The following is a 21457-nucleotide window of genomic DNA, read 5'->3' as shown; positions in this document are numbered from 1 at the left end:
GAGGTGGATGGGGGGCAGCGGCAGCCGCAGAAGCAGAAGCAGTGAGCCGGAGTCTGGCGGGGTGCCGAGGAGGAGAGGCAGCAGGCAGGCAGCGGCAGAGATGGGCTCACACCTCTGAAACACGAGTCAACCCCCCCCCGCCCCCCACCCCGAGTCGTTCACACCTCGGAATCACATCTCAACCACCAGTCAAGCATCTCGGATCACCCGGGACGCCTTAGTTTTTTTTCTTTCTTGTTTGCTTGTGGCGCTTAATCAATTTCTGGACTGAAGCTGCAAAGAAAGAAAGAAAAAAAAGAGAAGCCTCAGCAGCAGGAAGGTTTGTGGTTGCATGCCGACGCTCAGCCCCGAAGCCTCTCCTGCGCCGCTGGCGAAGAGGTCCGCCGTGGTAATAATGCATCCAGATCAGTACTTACCTGAACTGGTGGCCGAGAAGAACAGCTTGGACCCCTCCTTGGTGCATGCGGTGCGCCTACTTTCAGAAGGTAAGTCGGTGGGTTTTTTCATAGTCGAATCTACTCTTACTTTGTTCAGTTATTTACCGAAGGATATCACCCGCTTTCCTGCAACAACAAAAATATCATTGCATTGCTTGGGATTTCGGGAAAGTACAGTGACCTAATGCGGGCTCTTTTCAACACATTGCCCTTGACTCTTAACGCGTGTTTGATGGAATTCACTGTGCTCCGTTTTTAATGGAAGCGGCTGCTCTTTGGCTCCAGTGCAGAACTTTTCTGAGGTGTTTATACCGCTGTGGAGAGAAATATGCGTGGGCACAGAAAGTAAAGTGCCTGTAAAGTCAACATGTTTTCACCTCAGTGCCTCCAAGGTCAACCTCTGGTACACAACAATAACTTCAACTATTCACAGAGCAGCTCCGGATGAAAAATGGCAGGACTAAATGTGTACAATTCTCTGGATTTTGACAGTGCCGTTAAGATTTGTACAGTTTATCATTGCCAGCTCTGGTCTATTCAGCATACAACAATCAATTGTAACATTTTTTTTCCATGTTGTCAGAAAGGATTTATGTTCAGCAAACTGGACATGCACCATGACCATTCTTGATTCAAACCACTGACTAAATGTCATCTTTCTTTACCTAACTTTACCTTTAATACAACATTTAGGAGAATGCAGCGTGACACATACCTTCTCTTTGTATCCCTACATACTGTTGTAACTAATAACTACCATCAAGGTCACAGAGGGGGCTTAATGCCATTGAGACAGAATTTCTACAGTCTTTAGATTTAATGCACAGCTTACATAACTTGCATACAGTGTGTACTTGCATACATACATGTTTGTTAAAGGCGGTCCAGTCAAACTGTGTGGTGTTAATGGACAAAGGTGTTTGTGCTCAGGTGTTTTCTGCCCCTTGAGCCTTACTGTTGAAATGTGTTGATGAGACACCTGACAGCGCGCCTCTTGTCGCTGTGATGCAGCTGGAATCGTCCGTCACACATTGCACTTGGCGAAATTATCACATGGCTGACTCACACAGGATTATAAAAACAGTTTTTAATGCTTCATCATATCCACAGGGAACGGCAACTAGCACAATAATAATAACACATTTAAACTTCATAGTTTATTTTATTTAGTTAAATCATACATAATAGATGGCAATATAAAAGCATGTGTCCAGTTAACATGGTGATAAACAACAGCCTACATACACAATAGTGGACAAATTGTTATGATAAACTGTCAGTTCAGACAATACTGAATTGTCAGCTTGGACAATGTTCAACCTAATCATCTGTGGGCGGCATGTGAAATACCGTTTGTGAATTCAATCCCTTTGCAACAGTTCTCATTTTTGTCGGCGTATGATCAGGGTCAACGCAGTATTATACATATCAGTGAACACCAAGATAAACTCATTTATGGATTCATGCTTTCATAGCTCTCAACAGTAATTAGTAACGCATTTAATCGTGCATCATCTACATCAGTCACGATAAACCGCATCATGCATGGTCTCCGTTAACGGCTCCATATTTAAGAAGTGAATACATGTTCTTGCAATCACAAGATCTACTTCACCTTATCACTAAACACTTTAGCAGCTAATATGTATTATCTTAAATGCCCCATATACTGTATATGCTGCTAAGCACAGTGATCACAAGAAACGTATCTGCATGAGACCTCTCTTTTCGGAAGTCATCTCTACTTGACAAACGGATATAGATGTGGAGCAGGCTAAGTAATGGTTAACAGAGAAAGATCTGCTAAGTTATGTTAAAGTGCAACGTTAGGATTTGTTTTATGTCTGTTAAGTTAAAAATTTAGAGATTGAACTCTTTGTGCTGAAACAGATCACAATGCTCTCCAATTCACCAAAAACATGAGTTTGTACTCATCACGTCTATCTTCCACTTGCTTTAAAACACTTTTGCCTCAAAGCACTGACCTTTTTTTGGGGTGTGTGGGGGGGTGGGGGATTCATGGTCATACACAAGGATGAAAATGCTCAGTCACGGCTATCGAAAAAACAAGCTCACACCACATTTGGGGAAATGACCCTCTAACTTTAAAAGTAATTGGACAATACATGAACCAGTGCGATGCACTGCAACGGTTTTAGCCTTAGTTTGACAATAATGAAGAGCTATAATTAGATATTCAGATGGTAAGCTTCAAAGGGTAGATTGCAAGCTTATACTCAGAATCTATGAGGCTTTGAGAGTTGTTGGTGGTGGTGTTGTTGTTTGGTGCATAATACAACCAATGTAAAAATACGTATTACAGGAGATTTTCACACCTCATGGATGCTTAGTCAGAAAAGGTAGAACGTCCACTAAAAAGTCTGATATTGTTACGACTGAGTGGGGCGATGTTCCACCAGAGGGCGAATCCACCGTATTTAATCCCCCCCCTTTATTGTTTAGCAATGGTTGCTCGTATATTCACTGTATCCATTATCACCTGCTCAATATCCAGCAGTGAATCCGGCTCACAGCTTCAGATAAAACCACCACGGGGTACGACCTGTCAAAAGGACACAAAAATTACATTTGAGGAAAGTGATACATTGCATTACATTCTCTGCATTTAGCAGACGCTCTTATCAAGTGGCTTACAATGAGCATATACCTAGCTCGAATAAGATTATACTCCAAGGTTGTAAGGACTTAAAGCTTCCGATAACAGCAGCACTCTGACAATTATAAAATACTAGATTACGTTATTGAGCATCTTGAATGGTCACAACAGGACGGGAAGGAGGAGGAATATGAATTAGTGTCTTCATGACATGACTGTAGTCGTTTCAGATACTGCGGTTACATTTGAAAGGGGTTTGATTTCAATTCACATTTTGAAGAGATGTTGTACCCTGATTATTAAATCACTATATGCTGATGGAGGCTAATGTGCCATTTCGTTCAACATACCAGTTATTACATTCACGCAGAATGTCCCATCACACAAGGGAATAAAGTGCTATATGAAGCAGAGTGCCACAAACATGAAGGAACAAATAACTCAATGAATCAAATCAGGAAAATAATATGTGTTACTAAACTCGGAAATTGCATTGTGTGTATGTACACACATACATACATACATTCATACATACATATAATGATCCCGTTATACACTTTAATATTAATACAAATGTTATACATACATATTTACACTGCTGGATGATGAACATGCTGTCAAAGTTTTCCCCAACCAGTTTTTCAGTCTGGCTTGTAAGTTATTGTCAATAGATGATCACTGAAATACCACCATGATCAAATGTGTGTGCTTAATGGAAGTTCAAGTGAAAAAGTAATAACCAGAGTATTTTAAGACTAGTTTGTAGATTTAATATCAAAACCAAAAATGTGTCCTCCGTGCAGCTCAGTTAAAAACATACAAACAGCAAGTGGTCAAACATTGGCGCACATTTCCAACCCCATGCAGTCACATTTATGACTCCAAAGTGGAAGAGGCTAATTGCCTGTCTGCCACTCTGCTACCTACCTCGCTATGTATTTGATGTGAGCATACAATTAGGTTTTGGACAGTAATTAGGGATTCATTTTTGCTGCCATTGTTGAGTCGTTATAAATATACCGTTCAGTTGGTAGAAGAAATCTGTGAATAATTTAGCCGTCTCGAGGCTGATGGCAGCACTCAAAGCGTCTGTGTTCGACCTCTTATGCAGGTGGTTGAACCGCCCGCACACAATGAAGCATTTTGACTATTCCATTCTTTACTGACCTGTTGCACGGTGTGAATCAATTATGGATGAATATTTAATACCAACCAACATCATAATGACTCCCTAATCATACAGTACTGTTGTGAACATAAGGTTCATTTTATTGAAAGCAAAAAAACACATCAAATGGAGTTAAATTCTAACTTCGTAAAATGATGACTAAAATAGAAGTAGGTAGTTTTAATAGGTTTTCTAGCCATTCAACATCTGCAGTGTTCCTTTAAATCTCGTCCATCCGTTTTCAGCTTATTTGAGGTTTGCAGTTTTCCAGACATTTTTTCAAAATAAAAGGAGAGCCGAGTGAACGATGCTTACTGTGTGCATTATTTGTTTGAGTACACGTTGATTACCAGAACATCCAGAGTTCGCCCTGTTGGATGTGATGATTTTTTTTATCATCCGTTTCATTTCATAAAATCCCTCTGAGGCGTTGCAGTGCAACAACGTAATCTAACCTACTGTATGTTGGAAGAATTCCTTTGATTGATTCATTAGTGCGACTCCCTGTGTGTATTTAGGTGAACGGTTCTCTGGTTGATGTGGTTTTCCGATGGATGGGTCAACAAAGTGCAGGAGACAGTTCGGTCTCAACTTCATCATATTTGCATAACCATCTTACAAACCAAGTGCACGCTTTAGTAGGAAGTACTGCATGGCAAACAACAACCGAAATGTAATAAAGCTTCAATGTGAGGATAGACAGCTGAGCAGTAACCAACAAATGGTGCAGCTCTCATTCCTCTCTCCTGATGTTATTAAACTGCATTTGGGCAGACTGTGGCTCAAACATTGCAGGACAGTTCTGTTTAATCTTTAGCAAACTATATTAAAGCCTCTGGTGAATTGTAGTCTGGGAAAGTTCAGTGCAATCACACAAAGTGTATTGATGGCAAATATACATTGTGTTTGTCTCAGTAAGGATATCTTGTCTAGTATCCAAATTCTTATTGATATGTTGATTTTGCCTGCTGTCTAAATTAATCTTAAATCCAGAATGAATGAACAAACTTTGACCTGTTTAACAGTGCTGATGCTGTGTTGCTTCACACAGATGCATTTAACCTTAAGCTGCGGCAGGCTAACGGAGCGTATTTTTCGGCACAACATGTGCATTTTCTCGGTAGCGGCCCAGTTAAACCGCGGTTGTAATTTTAATTTTTGGCTGCTGAGCCACTTTGCTCGAGCAGTTTGGCCAGCGCAACAGAGGGGATCAAGAGCACCAGAATAGTCGCTGAGAGGGTTTTACTCGTTCAATTCGCCTAGTGAGATTTGGGTTCATCTTGTGTGAGGAAGGATACCACCGACCTTCGAAGCACATCCTCCCTCCTCTGATCTTTAGGCTTCTGTTGCTTTCCCGTATTACAATTGACCCACGATAATGTTGGTGTGAACGTTTCCCCAGATTTAGATATTGCAAGCGTTTTTCCTCTTTTTCTCTCTCTTTGCCGATCTCCCATTCTCACACACACACAACCATTTGAGTTCACTGGAAGGCTGCAGAACAGAATATAAAAAAAGGTGTTTCACATTATGTTCTCCTCCAGAGTATAATGATCGTAAAAAAAACCAAAACATCATTCCCTTTTTCAAATGATGCGAACATTATGCCAGTCGCAAAGGGAAACCCTTCGCAATGGAAACCGCACAAAACAAAATCTCTCTCCAACGCGGCGAAGACCAGAACAAATCATGGAATATGTTGGAACTGGCACTACTACTCCTCAAATGAACAGAACTAGTACAAGCAAAATATCCTGGCAATTTATAACAAAAATAGCTTCAAGGTTAAACGTTTGGTTGACCCATCTAGCCATGTAAACCTTTTCTGTATGTCGATGACGTGGCTATATAAGCATGTCACGATACTTCGGACATTGCCGATAATTCTAACTGCTGCGAGAAGGATTAATGTAAAAGTGTCTCACAAGCATGTGCGAATCGGTCGCATGAAGGGGGCGGGGGGGCGCGGTTGTAGGTGTCTTTAAATCGGTTTACCTGTGATTCAGCAAGAGGTTTCAGGTACAGGCTATACGCTGGGGGCAAGGGAGGCTTCACCTCTTTTCCCATGTCAGCCTCACTGTGGTACATGGAAATTCACTTAGTATTTCACAGAAGCATAAGTAATATGACAGTTTCATTATATTGTCTAAATTAAGTGGCTTAAGAAAGCTCACCTGAAAAGTCGAGCACAAAGCTTCAGTAAATGATAGCTATTAATTAAGTCTCCTCCATTTAGCAACTCCTTAATAACATTTTTAAACATGCATTAATTTCCACTCTCCCATTTGGATTTAATAGATTTTTCAGGAAGTTGTGTAGCTTTAGTTTGAGTCATCACAGAGAAATATCAAGTGAAGACAGCATGTTCAGCTTCAAATGATCTTCAGGGCACAATTAGAGAGATTGTGTCTCACTGAAAGAAATCATTGTATTTCAAGATGTTTATGTTTTGTAGTGGTAATTTCACAGACAATAAAAAAAAAAAAAGAACCTTAATGTATTGAGTAAAAATAAAATCACTATGGGGGGTGACTGCATCATTAAGCTGTGTCAAGAAGGTCACATCAAGGAAAAAGTCCAAGAAAGACCCTCTGTTGAGAACACCTTTCCAACAAGGCACTATCTGCTCCACCCAATATGATAAGGTCTCAAATTCTAAACGTCTTAGTGTTACTTTCAGGCAGATTCTGTAACCTTTTAACTGTATTTACGCGCTTTATTAACCTTATTCACAGATACTTTTGTCTAAACTCTGCCCCCCCTAATGAACCATCCAGATGGGGGCAGCAGTTTTTAACCTCAAAGCCTTTTCCACTGGCTATTGAAGCGGAGATAAGGGGGAAGCGCGCCAGAATAAATAAATCCTCGAGTTTCGATGTGGCGGCGCAGGAGCGGTGAGCGACTCCTTTGCGGTCTTGTTTAGGAACATCTTTCATTGTCCAGCCAACGTGTTCCGTGCTGATAAGTTTCCACCCGGTATTAATTAGCGTCGGAGGAAGAGTCCTGTAAGCTGGACAAAAGATAGCTTGGTTTCTGGAGCCCTTAAAGGATTTGTGAGTGGTTCAGCTCAAGTGCTATGAAATAAATGAATCAAGAAATAACACTGTTGAGTTTTCCTGTTAAAGCTGTAGACCAATATACACCTCTCATCTCATCTCTCTATAATTAGATTTTGCAACAAGAGCATATACGGGGATACAAAATAATCAGTGAAATATTCACTATGTATTGAAATGCATAGTTAAGAAGTGTCCCCAGGCTGTTTGTCATGCTGCAGCTCATGTTGACCCGATGCTTCCTCAGTGGAAAAAAAACAAATCACGTTATCTCCATTTTCTATTCATTTTGTTTTTGCTGCAGAAATTGAAAAGAATGAAGGGGACGAATTAAGAAAAGATGGGGACACGAAGAAATACCTGGATATCATCAGCAATAAAAACATCAAGCTGTCTGAAAGAGTTCTCATTCCAATCCAACAGTATCCAAAGGTAAGAGACACAACCCCCACACCGTGGCACAAAAGACAAGAACAGACAATGAGAGGCGAGATCCATCCGTCTTCATCCACTTACCTGGGATTGATTGACGGTGGCAGAGGCCCAGCAGGCTGACCAACACTCCTCTCATCCGCAACACGTTGCAGCTCATTGTGGGGGATCCCGGTCAGGTTAAGCTGGACTCAAGAGCAGACACGGAGAGAACACGCCAGAGTAGGTGAACATGGAGAGGATGCAGGAAGGCGGCGTGAGCGGCCGTGGCCGGTTTAAGGCGCAGGAAGGGGAAGTTAAAAAAATGATGCACAATGTTCCCAAAGTACAGAACAACGTCTCTTCAGTCAGTAAAATGTAGAGAGGCCGCGCTTCAAGTACCACTGAGCTGAAGAAATAATCTGGCCACGAGCGGAGAGTAAAAGTGCGGCTCTTAAGCCGTGTTGATTGCCAGCAGGTGTGGAGATGCGCCATGTGATGAAGGCCGCGCCCCCCCCCCCCCCCCCCCCCACACACACACACACAGAATAGAGGGAGGAGACCCAACAGTGTCTGGAGCCACCTGGGAGATGTAATTACCTCAGCGAGTTCCTGGTCCTCCAGTACGAGTCACCTTGGAGGCATAGATGCAGGGGAAAAACAAACTCAAACTGTTTAACGACAACTTACCAGACCGTGTTGCATATTTTGATGTAGTCATGAAAAAAACAGTGTATTCAGGGATACAGTCAATAAATCACTGCGAGGCGGGTTATACGCTTTATTCTGACATCACTACTTTGTGGCAGTTGAAATGTAGACTAATGAGGCAGGTCCATCACGCAGCTCAGGGATGACACACAGCTGCTTGTGGGGAACCAATCGGCTTCACTCCTTCTCTGCTGAATGTTCATCACCCGTTTAACGCAAGAGAATAATAGCTTCTGTTGAGCAACACACAACGTGTTTTAAACTACGTTGTTTTATACCATGTGTAGACAGATGACTAGAGACCAGTTTTCTTTTCTGTGAATATATTTTTCAATGCATTACTGTGAATGCTGAAGTCGTTGCACATGGTTGAAAAATAACTTTTTGATATGATCAAACCATTTGAATTCTTGTCTGAAAATATGAATCCTCTATTTCCAGATGAATGATACTCCACCAGAAGTCCTTTCATTACATATGTAATAATATAAGATAGCTAAAAACTACTATACATTTTAAGGTCCCATGAAACAAAACTCTGCTGTTATGTTGTGTCCTTGGGTTTACGTTTCACTAAATGCCCTTTCTTCTGGACGGAAAAAATGAATTCAGTCCACTAAATTTGATTATAGTTTAAGGTGTGAGCTTACTAGCGCCTCCCATCATATAAAACCTGTAGGTTCTGTTCAAGGTTCAAGTTTTCAACAATATTGCTAACATTATCATCAAGTCTCAAGTGTGAAATATTAAACATCTATTGGATGACTGCTACTTATCTCTCTGCAGACACTTTTGTTGTCTCCAAGCATTTGTTTGAAATGAATCCCTCGTGTTCTCTTGTTGTCGCTGCAGGTCTGACTGCACACTAAAGGGCTTCTGAGTAAGATACTGAGGAAAAAACACTCAATTGGCTTTGTGCTGCACACTCCTTTGTCCATGTTATTTCTTGCCTTTGATTTATGATTTAGTAGCCGTATGTCTTCAAAGCACCTGATTTGTTTGCCTTATTCAAAATAACTAGAGAAAGGAAGATGTCAGGAGGGCAGACCAACATTTAATTGTGCTTCAGGAGCTCAGGCGGGCTGCTTAAGCCCAGCGAGCCCCTCAGGACACTCCATAGAAATCAATTAGCAGTTTCCTCCTCAGGATCATTGTTGAGAAAGTAATTAAGCTGTGTTCAGGAACTCCTCACTCAATTAAAGAGATTTCAAATCTATAAAAAATGCCAATTGAGAGTGTCTTGGGAAATGGGATATCTGTTATCGTGCTCGTATTGCTTCCTCAAAGTGCATTTTCCTCAAAAAATATTTTCTAAATACAAGAATTGATTTTTTCCTGAACTTAAAGCACAAAAGCTCGGATCACAACCTTTTTAGGGGTATCCCTCATTTTTGCAATATTTATAAGGAGCATGGTTCCTGCTCAGGTTGTGAAGCAGTCATCATCATCATCATCATCAAAGGCAACCATGAGTTGGGTATGAAGGTCCTTATTATGGGTCTTCAAATGGCTGAAGAGGTCAATCGTGGGGGCATTGACGTGAGCCTCTCTTGATGTGCACACTCTGCTTTCTTTGCTGCTGTTTGACTGTTTGACAGCCTTTTCTGTCAATATATTGTTTTCATGGAGTGTAGCTGCTTCCTGAAACTTTTTCTCCACGCTGTTCTGTTTTAAGCGACTCCCTTCCCGGGGCAACTGTACCAGTCAAAATGTAGACACACTATCTCATTGAATGGAACGAGTAAATGTGTTTGACTGGTACTGCATATCTGGGGAATCATTTGAGGTTGATCTTGAAGATGTCCTTCAAAAGCCGACCTCAAGGTGCCCCTTGGCCAGCATTTAGTTTAGACTAGAGGACGCCTCTAGGGAGGTATGTGTCAAGTATTTATACAACACGGCTGTTTCATGCTTAATTCATGCTGGTAGCGATGCTATCGGTCATTTATCTCATGTGGTGACGATCCAGGAAGCTTATTGTGGACTGTAGCTCATCCAGGTCTGCGTACCTTGATGACCTGGGTGTAAGATAAATGCCTTGTCAATCAGTGGCTTGGTCATTGACAGACAAAAATAATTCTACAAAGCTTTGCAGGAGTCCCACTGGCACAGCTGATTTGTAGAGTGACTTGTTGTCAAGGTCTGCACTTGATGAGCAGTGACAAAGACAGGCCCTTCGCCCAGGAGGACCCCGTTCATCCCTATCACCAGCATTGTGGTGTTGTGAGTTTTTGCGAGCATGATGCAAGACTTATTAGAACTATACTTCATAAACGTATTCATGTTTTAGAGATGTACGATGCCACCATTATTTCTGGTGCCTGGTTTGAATCAGCTCATGGTTAATGTAGTAGGTTAACAGTGTAGCTCGGTGTCAAAAAACAGAATAAACTTATTGAATAATACACAAGCACAATATCCTCTGTCTTTGTAATAAACAAGCAGTGCAGTCCAGCGGTCCGCAGCAGTTGTCTAACAACAACTTCAGTAACTTCAGTGACCTGATTGCATAGTCAGCACCCCAAAAGAAAACTGCAGTGCCACTAACATCTTGGTAACACTGCGTTTTCAGTTAATGATAATTAGCAACATGAAGCAACTCTTTGATAGATGATGAGAAAAAAGAAAGATGAGAATCCTCAAGGACACAGAAATACCCCACAAATATGTGTGGATACCAATATACAGTATATGACGATATGTTTATTAAACTAGGGATATTGCTGTGTTAACACTTTCTAATACTATTGTGTAACGTTAACACATTCATTACACCAACATAAACAAACAACTAACAACAGTCCGACCCACGTACAATCAGACAACATGGATTACATAGGCCTTCCACCTTTCTTTAACCCTTCCACATAGGAAAAATAACAAGAGCCCTGAGTCACAAATTAATAAGTTTTATCTTACTTCACGTTGGAACCTCACTCTCTGTCACAGCAATTTCAATAATGTCCCATCCTACGTTCTCTCACAGATGGCAAAGCATGAAATGTCATAACTCTGTTCTTCACGTCTCAGCAGTCCAACAGAGCTCGTTCATGCTTACATCTGCCATCTTGCTGCACAATAATTAAATGCAAAGAAATTACATTATTACTAAGGAAAAATGTTCCGCATGGTTTCGGATTTGACAAAGTGACTGTGTAGAAGATTAATGTCGTCTAACAGGGAAACAACCAGTACTGATGAAATCTCTCTTTATGGTCCACTGACAGACAGACAGACAACTGTACTCAATCAACACCTGCCAGAGCAGGAAAAGCCCCGGTGTTGTTAATAACTTTAATTTTGGATGCATTTCATTGGCTAATTTCTTTGCACACTAGCTTGCAGACACCTTGATGGAAGTCAAAATGTCTATCCGGTCATATTATGTAGTTTCATGCTTTAGGGTAGAATTTTTTTGCCGATATTATATACAAACAGACTATATCTAAATATCTATAGTTGCGCCAATAAGTTAATGTTCATCAATTTTCTTGCTATGCAACAAAGAAATGGTCAAGCTTTGAGTCAGAGATAGAGAGACTGCTGTGACATTACATACTATGTGGATAAGTGGACAAAAACACTGTGCTGCATGAAAAAAGTGTCTTGAAATATAACTATATTTCTGACCATTCTGTCAATAGTAACCTGAAACAACATGGACTGGTATTGTACCTAGCAGGGGCAATGTATTACACCTATCATTACCAATGCTAATACTTGGTGTTCATTCTGTACACATCTGTTACACTTCTCCCATTCTGGGAAAGGGATCCCCATCACAGCTGCTCACCCTAAAAGTAGAACTGTAAAAATCATAATCGGTATATTGCATTTTCCCACTTTATCTTCTTTTATTATCTTCCCCAGTTCAAATTCAATGCATTGGTAAACCAATAACATATTGAACATGCCACACTACCCTTCCGTGCTGAATAATGCATTCACTTTCAGCTGTCAGCATCGAGAATTCATTGTGAGCTACTAGCTGGAGAGCGGATATAGGAAAATGTTACTCAAAATAGGATTAATGCCCAACCTGCCAGCAAACATTTGGAAGTTAACAGGTTTAGGCAAGCAGTGTGTTTTTACGTGGTGTCTTGATGTATGAATTTGGCTGATTAGATACTAAAGCCAGATGAAATATATCCGACCTGGTAAAGCTCCAGCAGCTGGATGAAACCTGGAGGGATGATGCATCATTCACAGGGGACATCTCTGGTGTCTCTGTAAAACCGGCATCAGGTCTGTTGTCTTTTTGTAGCCTGTCAGGATAAACAAAGTTGTCCTTGGCACAATGCTCCAGTGACCTTCGCATTGCTTTCTTTAATCGCTTCTGAAAAAAAGGGATAAAACCATGAAACAAGTGATCTTGGTTAACGAGAGAAGAAGGGGTACATCTGTACTTGTCCCGTTTTGACATCTAAACAAATTATACAGTCTGGACACCTCAAAATTTTACGCCGAGATCACTATTTACTCCGTACAATTATGATTAAGCTGCATAGTCATTTCCATTATTGCATAACCAAAATGCATCCTCTACTGTTTAATGAGACAGCTTGATTAGCATCTCACAACCTTGGGGCATGAAATGGATTTTCAATGGCTGATACTGTCTGCTTGTCTCAGTCCAGTCATGTGACCACTCTGCATGTATACGTGTATGCCCTTAAAATAACAATAAATTGATTTAGTTAGAGACTAAATAGACATTTCTACAGTTATTGCATTTAAACAAGCTTTTTATATTGCATTTATGTGATAATATTGGGCTTTAACTATCCATTTGGCAGGTACATTGAGTACAACACATTCAATTGTATATTGTCCTCGTGGATGCACCAAATTGGAGATTAGTGGCCTTTTGTTATAGTGACCTTTAAATCGTGCAGCAGCTGTGCTCTACTCAAAACAGGAATTGCATTTTGGTCTTTGAGATGTCGGTGGCCCCAAAGAAAGGCCTATCATGCGGAAAGGTGTGTTGCTTGAGATAACCGCTGAATATAGTACAACGAGTACCGCATGTGAATTAAAATGAGGTACTTGTACCACAGCGTCAGAGTTCCACTGTGGGAACCCACTCAGTCAGTGTTTGCGTGAGGACTTTGTCTGCCACGATGCTGCTCCAGAGACATAACAAAGATAAATGCCTCCCCATGTTAGAAATTACCCCAGCGATACAGGGACCCAGGTCAATCAATTACTAATTACTAGAATAGTCTCTTCATCCTGGAAATGTGACAACATCTAGTTAAATGTCATCACGCACCTTACCATGAATGTATGAAAGGAACTGGATTCAACATAGAAGGCGGGATTTGATTTATTTTGTGTTTGTATGGGCGTGTTCCAGCTGTGATGTTGATGAAGCAAATAAATAAATAAGTAATGGGTAATTAAATAAGTAAATATTAGCAGACAAACTGCTTTTGTAGCATTTCATCACCTTGGTGTGGCCTGCTGTTCGTCTTTATGGATCTTGGAACACTTGACAAAAAAATAACGTATTGCGCTGACAGGATACGGACCAATAAAATAAAAAAAGGTGCGTGGCTTTGAATATTAATACTCCCAAACCGTTCATCCCTATCACCAGAATATGTGCCACATATGTTCACTTTTTAATTCCTTCTGGGGAATTGTTCAGATCAACTTCCCATTTGTTCTTTGAAATCCAAAGACCTTTGTGATTAACAGTGTTCCAGTGCTTAGTGTCTGATGGAATGGCTTTGCTGTGGCGAGGCCATTCCACCAATATTCACTCATAGTCACAGCATCAACTACTGGCAAAAATAAATCAGCGTTATGTGACAAACAGCATCCAATTGACGACATCGACATGAAGTAGTGCGCACTTTTTATAGAGTAACATGATGCATGCCTTTGTGCGTTCACTAGCGTCGCATTATGGTTACAGGGAGTGATGGCAAAACACTCCACGCAGTGAAAGCTCTAAGTTATGGGTGCATTGTTCGCACCAACACAGATGCTCACAGCCGCGTCAGCTGGCCTCCCTCCAATACCCCCAATATTATATATATATATATATATCTCTGTTTGATGTATTGTGTGAATATTTTATATATTTTGCTGAAGTTGTTTAATGATAAAACGGCACGCTTCGACAACGGCTGTAAAACAAAGTCATGCTTCATTATGTGACACACTGAGCCAGGTGAGCAGTAAGTCCTAAATGTCCGTTGAGCTGATGGGACACAGTTCTCTCGACAAACTTCCAGCCCAGTCATCCATAGCTGTCATTAAAGCATGGAGCGCTACCTGAGGCTTTAATCCTCCTATCACACCGGACCTGGACTTCCCCAATAGCACAGCTCGCTAACCTGGGGGTAAGTGCTTGGGGACGTCTGCAAATCTTGCAGGGCACCCAGTGAACTGCATTCATTTTCCAACGTAAAAAAGCCGAGAAAGGGTTTTGTGTTATTAGTTGTGCAGCACTACAGCGCCTTGACAAAGTTAAGGTGCCGAAGTGGAATTTTTAGTATTTCCATGTTTTCCACAGAAAGCACGGAAATGGGCCAGTTTGCCACTTGAAATCATCTAGAAGTTGCTTTTTTTTATATGTGAGTTAGTCGTTTGCTTTTATGCTTTCAGTTATATTTCTTTAAATTTTGCCGCATTATAGAATCAGGGTCACGAGAGTATAAAATATTTACAAGTATCATTATGAGTGTATGGAAATAATATTATTGTGTGCTGCTCTGATATCCAGCTGGGATGTTACTGTGTTCACAGAGATCTTCTATGGCACTGACTGTAGTGACGGGTTATGAAATAAAGATAAAATACTACAGCCTGCAGCACTGTTTCTTTCATCAAATAAATAAATCATCCAATAGACGGCGGTGGTTATATTGTTTTACATTATGTATAAGAGAAGCCATATGTGGTCAGACTTCCCTCACCAAAGCCTTTATTAATATTAAGAACTTGCTCAGGGATGTTTTGGGGCATTAGAGGTGCAAAACAGTTTTGAAAAGTAGGTGTCTTTCAGACTTTCTCAGTCACAGATAACACCAGATGTGGAATACGTCAAACACAGTGAAAAGTGTTACTAACTTTTTTTTGCCAGAATATTTTTCTGTTCTCATTTTAAATATGGTTGTGTAATCAATCTCAGTGATGAAACTGGACACCAGCATAACCAATTGAAAAATAGGAGGATTATGTGTACTGGGGTGAACTTTCACTTTGATAGTGATTGGTTGGAGCAGAAAAAATAAAGGCTTAGTGTTGGGTTTTATAACTGAAAGACAACTTTGCAGGAGGGAAATCGACAAAGTAATTCGCAGATATTGAACTAGTCAAAGGTCTGGACCCCTTTTCTCATTGAATTGAATGAAAAAATGTGTCCAAACTTTTGACTGGCACTCAGTATGACACAAATACCACTTGTCAGCTTGCTGTAATCAGTCAATGTAATCAAGTCCGATGTTCCCAGGACAGCAAACTCTCAGCTCACACTTTCCAACCCTACAGCTAAAATAATGAGATTCGAGTGGAGTGAGAGTGGAGAAATATCTGAAACAATTACCGTTATAAAACGTAACAAACCATAATAAAATGTTATTTAAAATCGATCATGTTTTATGGCTGGAGCCGACACTGCTCCAGTAATTCAGCACTTATAAATAGCACAGTCGCGTCACAGGAAAAGGGGTCCAGGTTCAACCCATTTGCTTTATATATAAAGAAAATACATTGTGTTGTTTTCTTTCATCATACATATATATGTATGCATCAAGGGTGTTGGGAAAAGTGCTTTGCACAGTTGCTTTAGTAGGTTTTAATATTCTTGTTAGAATTCTTTCACAACAGCTTAAAAGTTTGTCCTTTATTTAGAAATTCATAAAGTACAAATAAGTAGATAAGTGCACACATTTTATTAGTTCTACATCTCTTTGTGGGTAAACGCTGTATTTACAACACCCCTTTGTCCGTATAGTTATCAGCAGTTGAGACTGCGGGGGGCACACTGCATAATTTCAAACCTCATTTAACACCGAACCGAGCCCCCTTCCGAAGCCCAAATTGCTCGGCATGGAGCAGCAGAGAGGCTCCAGACATTCATTAGCTTAATGAAAACAAGACCCTCTTCTTCTACCGCCCAGCGAGCGCATTTCCAACTTTCCCGCAACGACCATCTGCTGCCAAGCTCCCTGCCAGCTGCAGGATAGTCCTGTGGAAGCAGCGCCTGTGAGGAGAGGCGTCCTCCAAGGTGCCTTGATCGTTCAGATCAGAGGACAAAGCAAGGGCAGGAGGAAGGGAGGCTTTTCTTTTCTTCTTTGTTTTAAGATGTCTTATCTCAGCGTCCCCATGGCGCCTCTTGAACCTGAGACGCTGCGTTCACTCGCGGTGTTAATGATGTTCACGGAATAAGCTGAGTGCGCAGTTTGTAGAGTTTTTTGGAGGCGGCATGTGCCACTAAGCTGGCGCTGAAGTTATTATCCGCTCAGCCACAGTGGGAGAAAGTGCTGTGAGAACAGGTTAATATCACTTTGGGGTTGGCCAGAGATGTGTTGTGGTGGGCGGCCGACCACCTGTTCAGCTCTGGAGGTGGTCTCGTGTCATCTCATCCAGCCACTAACATTCCAAGGTCAAGCAACCTAGTGCAGTTCACGCAAATAGTGTGTGAGATAGCACAGGTCGTTTTGGGTGGGCGTATTTCAAGTAGTAACCTTTTCTCCTGTTTTTTTTTTATTGATCATCTGCTCAGATTTTCTCCAGAAAACGACCCATTTGACTAAAGTTGTGCGTTTGACCTCTAGGATTAATCACCACTAATCTAAGCCGCGTCGTGCCTTCAACAACCCACAGCTTCTTTTCTCAAATTGAACACTAGCTGGTGCACAGTAAGCGGGAAATGATAGTCAGAGCCCCGAGCCTGGAATCTGATAGTTTGTCATCTGGATAGTATTAATTTCCCACTGGGAAGAAACTCATTATTTCTGACTTTATCTGAGCGCTGACCTCTGGAACAGTCTCAGGAACGTTATTAGTTTGAGCCCATGTTTCCTTTTCTTTTCTTCTCAGCATGAAATGGAGGACCCTAAACGGCAGTAAATACATGACTAGTGAGGGCACAGTTCAGGCTAATGAATGGATACACAAAGCTAGTCCCATTCACTTTTAATGTGTTACATAAAACACAATTCTATTGATTTATCACAGGCTACATTTCAGCTTTTTCTCGCATTATAAATGGTGAATGGAATCAGAAAATGATAACACAGTAGATGACTAATGGTCAGCAAACCTGTTATTCATTTCATACACTCGTATAGGCTCACAGAGTTTCACTGTCAGGGTTGTGTAACTTCCCGTCACATTGTTGGTTCGAGAGTTCCAGAGATTTAATCATTAGAAATCTGGACCTTTTGGGAAGCCTCCACTTTACTAACAACCCTTTTACACAAATTCTCTAAGTCAGACCTGGTTAACATTCGTTTACGAATATGAACATCACTTCTTGTGCACATGTATAACATTATGCATATTACATACAAAGCCTGGCTAGGATCTTTCATGATTAAGCTTTTTTCCAAAACAATCTAGTTCCTTTTTCCGCCAACATGTGTGTCTTCCAAAAAGAAAAACATCATCTTCCCATGATTTCCTTTTTCCCCCCCTTTTTACATGTGTTGAAAACTTTGATCCGTTATGTGTGTTGATGTTGTATTTATCTCGTGTATCATAGTTTAACTTCGTTGGAAAGCTGCTGGGACCACGGGGAAATTCCATGAAACGATTACAAGAGGACACCGGAGTGAAGATGTCCATCCTCGGCAAAGGGTCCATGAGGGATAAAGGGAAGGTAAGATATTGATTTTTGCTGAAATATAGTGGTTGGGCATGTCCAATATATGTATCTATCAGAAGTAAAGGGCTTGAAGTAGCAGCAAAGTGCAGGAGAACATATCCAACATCTGAGCTGTAAGGGAGACAGATAACACCCGGAGTAGAGTTGACAAACTGAGCCCTCTGTTAGAAGTACATCATGAATGCAAAGTAATTAATTTCTTTGTCAAAGTCATTTATCCTGCTGACTCAGCCAAAGTCATCCGAGTGTGTACACAGACAGTCTGCTGGATCTAGTGTGCACGCTCTTAACAGGTCTCGGTGCACGGCTACAGTTACATTGCTATTATTACCGCAGCCTAAGATTCAGACACCAAGACGTGACAAAGGACTTGAGGTGTTTTCACCTCATTGGTGAAACTGGAGCCTTATTCCAATAAATCAAAGTTTGCTCACTTTTTGAAATTTCCAGTTCACACTTTGCAAAACAAAATACAACGATTCCTTTACAATTGATAAATAATATTTGAATCAATCAATAAATGAGATGGAAAGTTCATAAGTTTAAATTTCACCACAAGGTCCATTCAGTAGCTTTTGTAGCCCAGTTTTCCTCGGTTTGTAAGTAAATAATCAGTAAGTAAAATTACAATAGTCAGTTTAACTGAAATTGCTATATATTATTTAGTTCAGCATGTAAAAAATACAGATTTGTAAAGCTTCTGGATGAGTAAGCTTTTCTATGGTAACTAAATAAAGCCAAGAATTCATCATCTGTATGACTCTATAATTTCTTTTTTGCATCAATTTCCATTTAAATTTAATTGTGAGGCTGAAAGTTTGTATTCAGAGAAAGTCTAAAGGCACTGAAACGTTACTTTAGCGCTACATTTGTGAATCGGCCTTGGCTGGAGCCAGAGCTCATTTAGACTCTGGCTTCCTGCCACTAAGTTCTTTCAGTTTACTCAGTTGCTGCGTTAACTTGTCTTCCATGTGTAAAATTAAAGAAAGAGCTTCTATAACTGTATGCAAAATAACTATATATTTGTATGCACACAGTGATATGGTTGTGATATTGCACTGCACAGTACAACATGCATTATAACAATATTTAGTCAATCAGTTACTAACTGCCACCAATCACTAACATGGGGTATTATTTGTGTCCTTTTAAGATTTAGTTTGAGGGATTCATTTTGCTGCGTGCAACTCAAAGGAAAATAATAAACCCCTCACAGTTGTTCCTCACCAAAGGCCGGCTACGTTACAATCTGATTGGGCTTAGTGTTTTCTGTGTGCCATATTGATTGATTTGTACACTCTGGAGGACTGTGATAAGACTCACACGTAAAGCTCATGACTGATAGGCCGACTGCCGCTCCAGAAGCCGGTCACAAGGCAGTGTGCTGCTCACATAGCAAAAGTGCCATTAAGAGCACATTTCTGCCAGCTCATCCAGTTCATCTGAAGGGTCCATCTGTTTCGCCTTAAGGTGCTTTTTTTTTCAGGAATTCTACATTAGTGCAGCGTACGAACACATATCACAACATATGGTCCCCACAACACCTTTGAGCACGGATGTTAACCGAGTTACGGCAGGGATGCCACATTCCACCTTGAGTAAGCTAGAAACTAAACACTGCAAGGTTTAGAAAATAATACTATTTCGGAGTTCTTTCAGTCCATATTGCAGTTAAACCTATAGTAAAGTCATATTGATGGATTAAAAGACATCTTACTCCAGTCATTGTAACTGATTTATAGCTCTGTGTGTTGCTCCGGGTGTAAAACTCCCACAGATTTCAGCGACAAACCATTGAAACAGAGACACAATCACGCGCCCACATTCACGCTCCGATCCACAGTGACTCTCTGACATTGAATGGGAAGCCTGCTGAAATTTAAGGAGTGATTTTTAATTAAACTCCTCGATGGTGGGGAACTGTAATTCAAGGCAAAATGCTTGAACTCAATTGAGTGGCAAACTCGCTTGTTTTAACAGCCACCATCATCTTCTCGTTGAGCAAAGCACTCAACACCCAATTTTTAAAAACATGAAAATATGTCGAACGAAATCTTTTCAAAAATGAGAAAACACAAAAAGACAAAGGCGCCCACTTTAGGTTGACATCCCATTGGATCATTTGTTCAGTGTAGAACAGATTACAATGTTACAATGCAATTGGTTCCTTTAACAACACATTTAGGACTAAGGCATATTGCACAACTCGTAGCCTTGAAAGAGATTGAGAGGTAATTGCTCTTTTCTTTAATCAGACTCAGGAACATTTTCCATTAGGAGCTCGGATTGAAATCTGTGTTTACTTCAGTGCCTTCTTGTAGACGAGCTTCAGCTCAATGCCGCCTATCCAACCTCAACACCTCATTGCATTTTTTTCATTTTTTCCCTTTCTTTGCCGTTCATTCTTTGGAGCTCTCTTCCTGTTTTGGATTTGGGAGACATTCAGCCACCTCACATTCAATGTGAAATTATCATTGATTTAATTTTGCAGTGTTTGTAGAATACTTGGGTTTTATTTTGTTTCGTAACTTAGATTAAGTAAATCTGGAAACATGGTCAGACAACTTGTCAATTTGGATCCTTAGATATCTTTAGGTATCTTTTATAATTTATGGGAAAAAACAAATGGTCCAACACCAGCTGTTCAGGATCTCGTGTCTATTCAGCAAACCTGTCATTCTTCACCTGTCCAGCAGGAGTCCCCACCTGAAGTTGATCAACTCAGTCTGTGCGGATGGTCCGGCAGCTCCTGTTTTGAAAAACCTAACCATAGAACATGTGAATTTTAAATAATAATACAACTTCATTAGGCATGTCAGGCTCATTCAAGCTGGCTCGCCCAGATGTCCTTCTTCATGTTACACCATCCATGTTACGGCCCCAAATGTGCTACTTAATGATCATCTTTTTCTGGGGTCTGTGAGTGCATCCGTATTGGCCTGCAGTATGCCTTGCTAATCAACCACTTCACTGCTTTCCACTTTGCATTAATCCAGAGTTAACCAGAGATAAGCAGTGTCTTGTTTTAAAAGGGTGTGTGCCTGTAAGGGTCATCACACACACACACACACACACCCACCCACTACAGTATGGACACTTCTGGATTGGCCCACAAAGAGGCTGCTGCTAAATCTTCATTTCTTGCATGAACGCGAGTTGAAGCGGGACCATGTCTCTCTTTTTTCGACCTGTCAGTTTACAAACACAAATAGTATT

The 21457-nt window shown here is 40.8% G+C and overlaps 1 protein-coding gene across 20 annotated transcripts in view; it reads left to right on the top strand.

Annotated features, from left to right (window-relative positions):
• The first annotated feature begins 63 nt into the window (after window positions 1–63).
• The window catches only part of khdrbs2 (KH domain containing, RNA binding, signal transduction associated 2), a 44884-nt gene continuing 23490 nt past the window's right edge, over window positions 64–21457 (top strand). For 11 of the 20 annotated variants that reach the window (XR_005119935.2, XR_005119933.2, XR_005119932.2 and 8 more), the window contains exons 1-3: window positions 64–485; window positions 7583–7710; window positions 18119–18235. Coding sequence is in view for 9 of the 20 variants with exons in the window: in XM_037465519.2 (XP_037321416.2) it covers window positions 332–485; window positions 7583–7710; window positions 18119–18235 (399 nt within the window). In the remaining 11 variants the exon portion in view is untranslated. The remainder of the gene's footprint in view (window positions 486–7582; window positions 7711–18118; window positions 18236–21457) is intronic. The other 9 variants (XR_005119939.2, XR_005119940.2, XR_009957244.1 and 6 more) reach the window with 2 other exon arrangements.

The sequence above is a fragment of the Pungitius pungitius genome, chromosome 13, assembly GCF_949316345.1.
Source record: "Pungitius pungitius chromosome 13, fPunPun2.1, whole genome shotgun sequence".
NCBI lineage: Eukaryota > Metazoa > Chordata > Actinopteri > Perciformes > Gasterosteidae > Pungitius > Pungitius pungitius.
The sequence above is the reverse complement of the archived record's forward strand: the minus strand, read 5'-3'. Positions and strand labels throughout refer to the sequence as shown.